Source organism: Engraulis encrasicolus, chromosome 15 (genome assembly GCF_034702125.1).
Source record: "Engraulis encrasicolus isolate BLACKSEA-1 chromosome 15, IST_EnEncr_1.0, whole genome shotgun sequence".
NCBI classification, from domain to species: Eukaryota; Metazoa; Chordata; class Actinopteri; order Clupeiformes; family Engraulidae; genus Engraulis; species Engraulis encrasicolus.
Genome location: NC_085871.1, coordinates 38,455,990 through 38,468,460, shown reverse-complemented (window position 1 = coordinate 38,468,460; position 12,471 = coordinate 38,455,990). Strand labels below are relative to the sequence as shown.

The following is a 12,471-nucleotide window of genomic DNA, read 5'->3' as shown; positions in this document are numbered from 1 at the left end:
TCAGATGTCTACAGCTATCACATTAAATGAAAACACATTTTGGTTGATTCTGTGGAGAAAATGTATGGGATTGCAAATAACACTATTACATTATTATCTTTTTTACAAGTCTTGATCTCTCATTAAAAAAAACATGGCACTTTACATGGTAATTCTTACCTGTGTATCATGAATTCATTTGTGTTCACTGAAGTGCCTTCTGTGTCTATGACCTTTACTGCAGCAGGTTTTCCCTAGTACGATCCTTTGTAAACTGAACCAAAGGAACCTTTCCCAATGCACTCAGTCTTCTTATAGCTTATTGCAGGAATGAATACATCTTGGCCTAGGAAAAAAGACCGCTATGCTGTTATACGTCACATATTCTACAGCTACCCCTGTGTTTTAAGGATTTGTGTGACTTTACTGATGATAGGATAGTTGAGAGTATGACAGGGAGAGAGTGGAAGAGGGAGATGGGAAAGGGCTGGGACATGCCTTAGGCCATAATTAATGTGCGGTCTGGTACTCATTTCCGATTGGCTGATGGCCGTGGTAAATCGGGCATAAACCCACACCTTCTAACTGAAGATTCTATGCGTGTCTAAGTTAGACCTGGCGCATCTATGTTGGTAATGAGAATATGTTGCAGTTGGGGTAAGGAGGCTACAAGAAGAGCACATCTGTAGCGAAGTGTGGGTCTGGCAGCGCAACGAACGCATGCACGCCCACCCAGTAACGTTGCCGGGGTAGGCACAATCACTTCCTGAACTTGTCAACTGAACGTCGCGGATCAAATTGTTATTAAAGCTTTTTTAAAGAAATGTGGTCAGTAAGTGCAACAGTGTTAGATAAGCAATAAGCCACTTGACTCCGCTTCGCGTTGTGCCCCACTCCCCTACCCGATGTAAATCGAGCACAACCCACAGTCTCTCGTGACTAATAGCTTAACTTTAACTGGGTTCCCATGGGCATGCAAGGCCATATGTAAGGGGCTTAGAGTGCTGCGCTACATATTTGGTACATGGAAAATGTCAGGGTGGCTATTTTAGGTTGAGATGATCATAGGTGCCGGAAAGTGGATGCAGTGGTGCATTTGCATCCTCACTTTTGGGCTCCCTAAATGAGGTTCTCAACTTTTACAGCAGACAAACGAGGGGAGTGCAGTGCCAGTACCATTGTTAAGAAATAAATAATTATGGGGGACAAAAATGCACCACCACTTCAAAACTCTGGCGCCCCTTGCAGATGATCTGGTCATCATTACTCTGTTGACATTCTAGAGCAGTGTTTCTCAACGGAGGCGGTACAGCCCCTCACGGGGCTTTCGGGGGCTCTAGAGGGGGCGTTGAAAAGGATACACCTGAGAAGGGGCAGTGCTTAGTTGCCATTGGGGGGCATTAGTCCATGGAATATTTTAATACTAAGGGGGGCGTTGTCATGCTTATGTTGAGGTCAAAGGGGCGTTGGGAGGCTTGTGATGAGGCCAAAGGGGCATTTGTTCAAAAAAGGTTGAGAACAACTGTTACAGAGAATAACACAAGCAAGTTTACATTATTTTCAATGCCTGATGTAAATTGACATTTCATCTACGAGCAACAACAACAAAAACATTATTTATGATGGTGATGATAATGATGATGATTGTTATTATTTCTATGAACGTGTCAGTTCTTCCTTACCTGCATTAGTAAGTTCTGAAGAAGGGTTTGGCTGTGTGATTCCCCCTCTTCCTCCCACTCTGCTGTGAGGAGACATTGAAGATGAGCTGTCTGCAGATCCAGCCTTTTCTCTCTGAGCTGTGCCGTACCCTGAAGATCTGGTAGAGGATGCAGTGCTGAGTGTCTCGAGGCGCCTTGTGAGCTCAGATACAGGAGGGGATGTAGAGGAGGCATACGCAGACTCTGTCCTTGAGCTGTCTTCAGACTGGCCATCTGTAACTACACAGGACAATCCAAAGAATAATACATGACAGGAATTTATTTTCATTATACACTATATGGCATAAACATATTGTTATTATTATTAGGCTATTATTATTATATATGTATATTATTCTAATTTATTTTTTGTCATTATACAGTATATGGCATAAACATATTACTATTATTATTATTATTATTATTATTATTATTATTATTATTATTATTATTATGATTAATAATAATAATAATAATAATAATAATAATAATAATAATAATAATAATAATAATAATAACAGTAATGCATCAATCCTGCAAAACAAATGGCAATGGTTTTTTTTTAAGAAATTGAAGTTAATAGTGTGTTACACTGACATGTAAGAGGGAAATCCATGCTCCTTTCTCCACTGCTTCCTGCCACCATCTCTTCTATCTTGTCCAGCAGCTCTGTCACCTGGCCACCATCACTCTTCTTATTGTCTACAACATGGTACCTGTTCCCACATTTCTCTACAAGCCACTGCAGAGCCTCTCCTCCACTCTCAATGTGCTGCTCAATGCTTGTGACTCCCAGCCAGTCCCCACAGGTGAACAGCAGTATAGTGTGACTCCAGACTCTGTCACCCAGCAGCTCCATGTGTTCCTGCACTGCTCTTCTGTCTGTCTCTATGAATGCAAGGCTCACATCAATGACCAGGAGTAGAGCATGGGGTCCTGGAGGACACAGAGACAACCTGAGGACAATCTCTCCTTTATCACGTTCAGGAGTTTGCTCTACAGTGAGATTCTTCCACCATCCTGGTGCCTCCACTACAGTGATGTGTCTGCCTGCTGTTTCTCCTTCTCTCTTCACACACTCAGCTGTTCTCCCTGCAGTACCAAACTCCTGTCTGCCCAGGATGGTGTTTCCTGATGAACTCTTTCCAGCATCTCTGTGTCCTAGCAGCACAATCCTCATGTCAGTGATATGTGGAACACCACCTGAATAGAAAATAGTAAGAACCAAGTTTAATAATAACAGCTAATGTAAATGAATGATGAAGGTGATGCAGAGAATAGGAGGCGATATACTGCATCACAGTGTGTCACATCTACAGTATACTCTGTGTGTGTGTGTGTGTGTGTGTGTGTGTGTGTGTGTGTGTGTGTGTGTGTGTGTGTGTGTGTGTGTGTGTGTGTGTGTGTGTGTGTGTGTGTGTGTGTGTGTGTGTGTGTGTGTGTGAGAGAGAGAGAGTGGGGGTGAATCACACACTAAAAGGGCAGTGTGCGTGCGTGTGCTAGAGGGACACACAGAGGATGACTGGAAATGTGTCTCACCTGCTGATGATCTGAGAGTCTCTCTCTGCTTCTTCACCTTCATCTTCCTCTCATCTGCTCTTCTCTTTTCTTCCTTCTTCCTCTTAATCAATCCATTTATGATATTTGCATCAAAGTCTACATGATGGCCTCTGTTTCCTGCCACCGTCTCTTCTATCTTGTCCAGCAGCTCTGTCACCTGACCACCATCACTCTTCTTATTGTCTACAACATGGTACCTGTTCCCACATTTCTCTACAACCCACTGCAGAGCCTCTCCTCCACTCTCAATGTGCTGCTCAATGCTTGTGTCTCCCAGCCAGTCCCCATATGCAATGAACAGCAGAATAGTGTGACTCCAGAGTCGCTCACCCAAAAGCTCCATGTGTTCCTGTACTGCTCTTCTGTTTGTCTCTGTGAATGACTCACTCACACTAATGACCAGGAGTAGAGCATGGGGTCCTGGAGGACACAGAGACACACTGAGGACAATCTCTCCTTTATCACGTTCAGGAGTTTGCTCTACAGTGAGATTCTTCCACCATCCTGGTGCCTCCACTACAGTGATGTGTCTGCCTGCTGTTTCTCCTTCTCTCTTCACACACTCAGCTGTTCTCCCTGCAGTACCAAACTCCTGTCTGCCCAGGATGGTGTTTCCTGATGAACTCTTCCCATCATATCTTCTTCCCAGCAGCACAATCCTCATGTCAGGGATATGTGAAACACCACCTGAATAGAAAATGGTGAGAGCAAAGTTTAAAAACAACTAATGTAAATGAATGATGGATGAGATGCAGAGAAAAGTAAGCTATACACTGTATCTCAGCGTGTCACATCTACAGAATACAGTGTGTGTGTGTGTGTGTGTGTTAGAGGGACACAGACAGAGGGAAAGGACGAAGTATGGCTGGAAATGTGTCTCACCTGCTGATGATCTGAGAGTCTCTCTCTGTTTCTTCACCTTCATCTTCCTCTCCTCTGCTCTTCTCTTTTCTTCCTTCTTCCTCTTCATCAATCCATTCATGATCTCTGCATCAAAGTCTACATGATGACCTCTGTTTCCTGCCACCATCTCTTCTATCTTGTCCAGCAGCTCTGTCACCTGGCCACCATCACTCTTCTTATTGTCTACAACATGGTACCTGTTCCCACATTTCTCTACAACCCACTGCAGAGCCTCTCCTCCACTCTCAATGTGCTGCTCAATGCTTGTGTCTCCCAGACAGTCCCCTCTGGTGAACAGCACTATAGTGTGACTCCAGACTCTCTCACCCAGCAGCTCCATGTGTTCCTGCACTGCTCTTCTGTGTGTCTCTGTGAATGACACATCCACCCTAATGACCAGGAGTAGAGCATGGGGTCCTGGAGGACACAGAGACACACTGAGGACAATCTCTCCTTTATCACGTTCAGGAGTTTGCTCCACAGTAGGGTTTGCCCACCATCCTGGTGCCTCCACTACAGTGATGTGTCTGCCTGCTGTTTCTCCTTCTCTCTTCACACACTCAGCTGTTCTCCCTGCAGTACCAAACTCCCGTCTGCCCAGGATGGTGTTTCCTGATGAACTCTTCCCCTCGGATCTTCCTCCCAGCAGCACAATCCTCATGTCAGGGATATGTGGAACACCACCTGAATAGAAAATAGTAAGAACAAAATTTAACAACAACTAATGTAAATGAATGATGGATGTGATGCAGAGAATAGTAGGCTGTATACTGCATCACAGTGTGTCACATCTACGGTATACTCTGTGTGTGTGTGTGTGTGTGTGTGTGTGTGTGTGTGTGTGTGTGTGTGTGTGTGTGTGTGTGTGTGTGTGTGTGTGTGTGTGTGTGTGTGTGTGTGTGTGTGAGAGAGAGAGAGTGGGGGTGAATCACTAAAAGGGCAGTGTGTGTGTGTGTGTGTGTGTGTATGCGACCAAGCAAACATGTATGCAGTGGGTGTGTGTGCGTGTGTGCGTGACCGAGTGAGCATGTGTGCAGTGTGTGTGTGAGTGGGGGTCATTCACACACTAAAAGGGCAGTGTGTGTGTGTGTGTGTGTTAGGGACACAGACAGAGGGAAAGGAGGGAGTATGACTGGAAATGTCTCACCTGCTGATGATCTTAGAGTCTCTCTCTGTTTCTTCACCTTCGTCTTCCTCTCCTCTGCTCTTCTCTTTTCTTCCTTCTTCCTCTTCATCAATCCATTCATGGTCTTTGCATCAAAGTCCACATGATGACCTCTGTTTCCTGTCACCATCTCTTCTATCTTGTCCAGCAGCTCTGTCACCTGGCCACCATCACTCTTCTCATTGTCTACAACATGGTACCTGTTCCCACATTTCTCTACAACCCACTGCAGAGCCTCTCCTCCACTCTCAATGTGCTGTTCAATGCTTGTGTCTCCCAGCCAGTCCCCATAGGTGAACAGCAGTATAGTGTTACTCCAGACTCTCCCACCCAGAAGCTCCATGTGTTCCTGCACTGCTCTTTTGAATGTCTCTGTGAATGACTGACTCACATTAATGACCAGGAGTAAAGCATGGGGTCCTGGAGGACACAGAGACACACTGAGGACAATCTCTCGTTTATCATGTTCAGGAGTTTGATCTACAGGGAAATTCCTCCACCATCCTGGTGCCTCCACCACATTGATGTGTCTGCCTGATACCTCTCCTTCCCTCTTAACACACTCAGCTGTTCTCCCTGCAGTACCAAACTCCTGTCTGCCCAGGATGGTGTTTCCTGATGAACTCTTCCCATTGAGTCTTCCTCCCAGCAGCACAATCCTCATGTCTGAGATATGTGGAACACCACCTGAATAGAAAATAGTAAGAACAAAATTTAACAACTAATGTAAATGAATGATGGATGTGATGCACATCTGCAGTATACTGTGTGTGTGTGTGTGTGTGTCAGGCACGTGCACTCCAATACGGCAGGGGAGGCACTGCCTCACCAGCCCCACATGAGAATGATGAGATGCAGTAAATGTGAATAATAGTAACAATAACAGCTATTGTTTTCGAGTATCTGCACCATAACTACCATTTGAACAGTATTTAAACAGTTTCAATAATTTTCAATCATTTCCATGGCCAAAATCGTAATATTTGCCCATTTCATGTCAAATTGCTCCAAATACGCCGCCTTTGGGGCATCTCTGAGCTTGCCTCACCCGGGATTGCGCAATCCTTCGTTAACAAGCTTGAGCGCATGCGCCATTTTGCTCGTTCTGTGAATGCAACCTGGTAATATTGTATTAAACATTTTTATACACTTAATAGAAGTATGTATGGTGTGCCCTCATTTTCCTGATAATTTTTTACTATTTTCACCGTGTGGTCATCATTTCTTTACTGTGAACGCTTTGGCATAACGCCCACTGAAAGATACAGTGGTGCGGCGAGCAGTAGCCTGGCCGCAGCCTCCTTCTGGCGTTGAGAGTCTTGCTGGCCAGTTACGTCATAGCGAATCTGAAGTTCACAATACAGTCAGTCGGTGTTGTTGGCTAGCTTTTTCACTTTGACTGCTACAAGTGGATTTCATAACGAAACTAAGAGCATTCTCAAAGTTGGATTTCCAAGGAAAAAAGATGTGATAGAGAATGGAGAACCGACAGAGCTGAAGGGTTTGCTACTGCAGGTGACCGGTCAGAAGATTAGAACGACCCGATCATTTCAAAGTGAGTGGTACAACAGAAAAGATTTTTTGTTTCCCCTGTGTCTTCTTTGCATCCGGCGAGAATGTGTGGAAGACCATTTGCATGGGATTTCACGACTTAACAATTTACCATGGAGCCTCACGAAACACAAATCCTCGCGGCTATTCATTTTCAATGCCAAATTGCTTTGGAGACGTTTGGGCCAGATGTGGCTTGGATGAACAGCACCGGCTAAAGTAACGTTAGCATGCACAACGCCAAAGTGAAGGAGAACCGTGAAAGAGCGGCGCATGGACCTGATGTACGAGTTAAGGTAAGACCAGTGTTTCCTATGTGTGTGAAGCCTGTGTTTGTGAGACCCGTGGGGAGAGAGAGAATCCGCCGTGATTCTGTCCGGTGTGGTAGCTTTTGTGATATGCACCGGATTCTCATGTGCCCTGTAACTGTTTGTAAAGTTGAGTACAGGGTACCGTTGAGGTAAATCAAATATACCCGTGTAACAACAAGACTCTGATCTAATTCCAAAGGTAGGCATAACATAAATGACAGTCCCAAAATGTTTGGTGACCATATCAAAGCTTGTGTAATCTCTGTTTATGTTGACATTCGCTTCCTGCCACACCTTTGTCCCACATCGCTTGCCGTAGCCTCGTACAAGTAGATGTACATTTGCACGAGAATCCGGTACATATCACAAAAGCTATCACACCGGTTTGTTCGCCGTGGTGCTCAGCGGTCTACACCGCATTTCACATTATTACGCAAATTACATTTTTTGCTGTTTTCCTAAATAATCAATAGAAATGACAGTCGTCATAATTTTCAAGTAATCGGCCATTAGAGTACAATTCAAAAGTTTTTGAATGAACCTTCCAATGATAACAGTATTTTTTTAAATAACAAAAAATGAAAATGCCCAAAATGCTCTGTTCCAAATTATTATGCAAAACAGTTTTGTTGTGTGGAAATTAGTGGTGGGCCGTTATCGGCGTTAACGTGCTGCGATAATGTGAGACTCTTGTCGCGCGATAAAGAAAATATCGCACGTTAATCTATTCTCAAAATATAGGTTTGGAGTTTGGGTATGCACGTCACCATAGTGTTTAATTGACAGACGCTTTTAGACTGCGCTCCAGTCGCTTCTCCTCTCTCCACCTGTTGTTTCAGCAGACCTACTAAATATGAAGTGTTTGCATGCTTAAAACATTCATCCCTCTGCCGTGGTAGTTGTTGTTTGAGTGCTTTTTCATAAGTGGTAGACTAAAGAGACGTTATTGTTTGAGGTGAAGCATAGAGAGACATTGTGTGTGAGTAGCTACCAGCCCGACATAGCCTACATTTCCTCACGCATTGCATAGAATACATAAACAACTTCCAGAAATCTTGCCTGTGCTATAATTGCAAAACATTCCGTGTGATAGTCCTATGCATTTTGAAGATTGTCAAACTGAAACTGTCAATATCTACTCTCGCTGAATGTTTGTGTTGCAATCGCGCACATTTGAGATTCAGTGAGATATTCTCATGTCCGACGGTAATAAACCTCGCGGTTGTCGCGCTTGACTTTTTTTTTTTTGCAAACTGAATTCATGTCGAGTTGTAACTCATCTGGCATTCTAACTCTGAGAACAACTGTCAAATCGCCGTGTGCCAGTGCTGTAGGTTCTAGATAGGCATATCCAGTAGCCTGGCTCTGCTGAGGGCTGCTGTGCCTACTACGCGCAGAGCTCCTCCCTCTCTTAAAGGAGCCGCTGCTCCTTTTAACAGTCAGTGGCAGATTCTCTCTCTGTCTCTGTCTCTCTGTCTCTCTGTCTCTCTCTCTCTCTCTCTCTCTCTCTCTCTCTCTCTCTCTCTCTCTCTCTCTGCCCATTAGAAATGCTGAATTGTTGAGGTAATATTGTTTAAATAGCCTAAATGTTTGATAGATTTATCTGTATTTGCCTCTACAACTTTTAGCGCTGTTCATTTTGAAATTTCAGTATCTTATAACTGTAAATGCTTCCTAACATATTGGACACACTTTACACATATTGCTGTGATTTTTTCATCTCCAAGTATCAACATGACCATTTTTTGAAGATGAGATGGATTTTGGAAAAAAAGATGAGCTCTGGTCTAATGCGCCATCTGTCTTAAGAAACCCCAAGGTTTTTTTCGCCATTATTTCGCTATCGTGCCTATTCTGAATGAGCCATTTTGATATAGATTAATCTAGATTAATCTAGATTAATTTCATAATTACAGTGAGATTAATCTAGATTAAAAAAATTAATCTATGCCCACCCCTAGTTGTAATACAATTTTTTTTCTTTTTTTCCCATTTACATCAAAACAGTTGGCATTTGGTACCTTCTAAATTACATTTCGATGTTCAAAACTTGGGCATAAGCTGTAACTGGAATGCTGCGTTTAACATTGAAGTCAATGGCAGGGCATTGCATGACCCACACTTCACTCTTCTACGTGTAGGTGCTTTGGAGGTGATGACATTCTAACTCACCAGACATAGCATCCCATTCATTTTCAATGGGGTTTTATGTCTGGTGCGTTAGAATGTCATCACCTCCAAAGCACCTAAACGTGGCATGGAAATCTACGGGTATATTGAAGAGTGAAGTGTGGGTCACCAGACCAAACAAACAAAAACAGCTGAGAGCAAAGCATCAAGGATATCTGGGCTTCCATAACTCCCATGCAATGCCCTACCATTGACTTCAATGTTAATCGCAGCATTCCAGTTACTAAGACAAAGAGCTTATCACCAAGTATTGAACATTGAAATGTAATTTAGAAGGTACCAAATTCCAACTGTTTTGAGGTAAATGGGAAAAAAGAAAGAAATTTGGATTACAACACTACAAAACTATTTTGCGTAATAATGTGGAACAGAGCATTTAAAGTTTTTTATTATTTTAAAAAATACCGTTATCATTGGAAGGTTCATTCAAAAACTTTTAAATTGTACTCTAATGGCTGATGACTTGAAAATTATGACGACTGTCATTTGTATTGATTATTTGGGGAAACAGCGAAAAATGTCATTTGCATAATAATGTGGAATGCGGTGTATATGTGTGTGTGTGTGTGTGTGTGTGTGTGTGTGTGTGTGTTTCATTGACCATCCGCCGTGATGCTCCTGTTTGTCCACCTTGGTGCTGTGTGGTTTATGTGAGACCACTGTTTGAATCCTGTGTGTGTGTGTGTGTGTGAGAGAGAGAGATCTAATAGCATTTTCTGTACGGAAATGCAGCATGTCTTATTATGTAGGCCTACCTTATGTTAAGAAAGCTATGACATATGAAACTCATCGGTAGGCCTATTTGGTAAATTTACTAACATTTACTTATACTGTAGCTGTAGTATTATATATTTGAAAATCTGATATTGGAAAAGTCAGTGCCTCACCAGCCATAAACTTGACCGCACGTCACTGGTGTGTGTGTGTGTGTGTGTGTGTGTGGCACTATCCAAATAGGAAATGTGAAGAGCAAAGCTAAAGACGAGCTAATGTAATGAATAATGAATATAATGCAGAAAATTGTGTCATATTTGCCAGTGAGGGTATTTAATATGTATTTGTATGTCATTTGTAGAGGTGAACAGAAGAGAATGTTGTTAATGCCAACATGGTTATTTAATCTTGCAAACACAGACTCTTGCTCTCTCAACATTTACCACTTCTGTATATAATAATAATAATAATAATAATAATAATAATAATAATAATAATAATAATAATATATAGGCTAAACTTGGCATGCATGTAAAGCTTTTGAGGCAGGACACAGTTTCCATTGGCATTACAGAAAAATAAAGTTACTCTAAATCACTGCTGCGAACATTTTTAGAGCAGGTAAAATATACCATGTACGGTACGCACCTTTATGATCCATGGCCAGACTCAGGTCTCTGACAAGTGATTATCTTCAGTGTTTATGACTCATATCCATACACGTCTCTGGAGTATAAGAAACACAGGAATAAATACAAATTATTCAGTCAACTAAATATATGGACTGCACAAAATAATTTATAAAACTTGAGGAAATCAATTCCGTTTGATGCAGAAAACATTTACAACACATTACACCTCGTCGTAACACGGACACATAGCCTATTCTACTGGTGGAGTACATAACAACTAAGCAGTGCTACAAAGAACTCCCCATTCAACAATGCTATAAACAAATTTGTGCACAGCGATTTTGTATAACTGCCACAGTAGCATGCCTATGTACTGTATTAATAGTTAAAATTTCTATTGTTAAATTACATACCGTATCAGAACTTCATGCTGTACAGCATTGGGGATCTCAGCATGCCACTCCTCAGGTCATGGTCCACTTTGGGTTAATCATTATTTAACAGGTATTGTCTTGAGACTCACATTTGTTTTCAAGACAGTTCATCATCATAACAATCTGTACTGCTCAGTTTTATTTCACTACTGTTGCAGAATATGTAGCCTGTTCATGTGTTGTAATGTCACCACAAATAGCATGTCTTAACCTCACAGATATTTCCGGTATAACTTACCGTATATGTCCGTAAATGACAGTTGCCACACCACAGTTCATAGATCACTTTGTAGCTGGGTCATCTGTAGCTACTCTGTGACTGAAGGGTTGGTTCGCTAATGTGGGACAGATGGGAAGAGTTCCTCCTGTAAAAACAGAGAGAGTAGAGAGAGAGAGGTTCCATTGGCCCATTGTTTCCAGGTTCTATTATTGGGGGGGAAATCCCCCTTTAGGCAGACCTAGGCAGACCTGAGGACTGTTCTATTCAATGCTAGGAGCAATATGACACGCCCCTTTAGGCAGACCGGAACCTGGTCATGTTAGGTGCCCATAGAAACCTATTATGTTGGCATATCTCTATACTTAAAGAATCTCTGGTAAAAATGTGTGCAAAGTTTGTGACATCATTATTGCATCAGGCCTACACTTTTATCACGGAACTATAACAGGATAGTTCCAGAGGCATTTTCTTCAGGATTTAAATTCATGTCCTACTGTCTAAACATTTGACAGACTGATACACAGACAGGGGCATACACACACACACACGCACTAAATAAATAAATAAATAATAATAATAAAATAATAAATTACTATTACTACTAAATAAATAATCAATCACACAACAAGCTGCGGTTTCATTGCATGACGGCTCCATATCCACCTAAGACGTCAGTCACAAATCGGGAGGTGAAGTCCTGACCTGTTTGAATTACTGCTGGACATTTCTGTCTGACGCTCCTGGTTATCACCATGGTGGAAATCTGTGAAGGAAAACAACAGACCGTTCATACATGGTCTGGCCTACAATAACAAAATGTATTCTCCAAATTTTTATTCTCCAAATTGCCGTTATGATAGAAATAATACCTCATGTTCCCTCCTCCCATTCAGGAAGAGAGATCCCTCCCATTAAGAAAGAGTATCACCAGAGAATCGTATATGACAGTGAAATATATCAGGCGGGTTCTTTTCCGGTAACCACTTTATGTCGGGTGAGCGCTCCTTTAGGAGACCTTCGATTAGGAGACCTTCGGAGTCTTGAGGTTGAGAATAAATGGAGTCCCCTTAGAGCTGTAGATGGTGGTAGCGCACATATTGTGCAAACACCAC

At 42.3% G+C, this 12,471-nt stretch overlaps 1 protein-coding gene across 1 annotated transcript; it reads right to left on the bottom strand.

The window, feature by feature from the left end:
• Window positions 1-1,481: 1,481 nt before the first annotated feature.
• On the bottom strand, window positions 1,482-10,779 carry LOC134464269 (GTPase IMAP family member 8-like). Its single transcript, XM_063217738.1, has 6 exons — window positions 10,722-10,779; window positions 4,122-4,826; window positions 3,219-3,926; window positions 2,277-2,882; window positions 1,662-1,919; window positions 1,482-1,501 (listed from the first exon to the last, which is right to left on the bottom strand). The coding sequence occupies exons 1-6, from the start codon at window positions 10,732-10,734 to the stop codon at window positions 1,482-1,484; spliced, it is 2,310 nt and encodes a 769-aa protein (XP_063073808.1). The 5' UTR covers window positions 10,735-10,779.
• Window positions 10,780-12,471: the final 1,692 nt, after the last annotated feature.

Bases quoted from the DNA above. Each gene is read 5' to 3' on its own strand.
- LOC134464269 (XM_063217738.1), bottom strand. The intron at 1,920-2,276 runs GTCAGTGTAACA...TGTCCTGTGTAG, and splicing joins CATGGATTTCCCTCTTACAT to TTACAGATGGCCAGTCTGAA. The intron at 1,502-1,661 runs GTAAGGAAGAAC...TCTCTGTAACAG, and splicing joins TTCAGAACTTACTAATGCAG to TTGTTCTCAACCTTTTTTGA.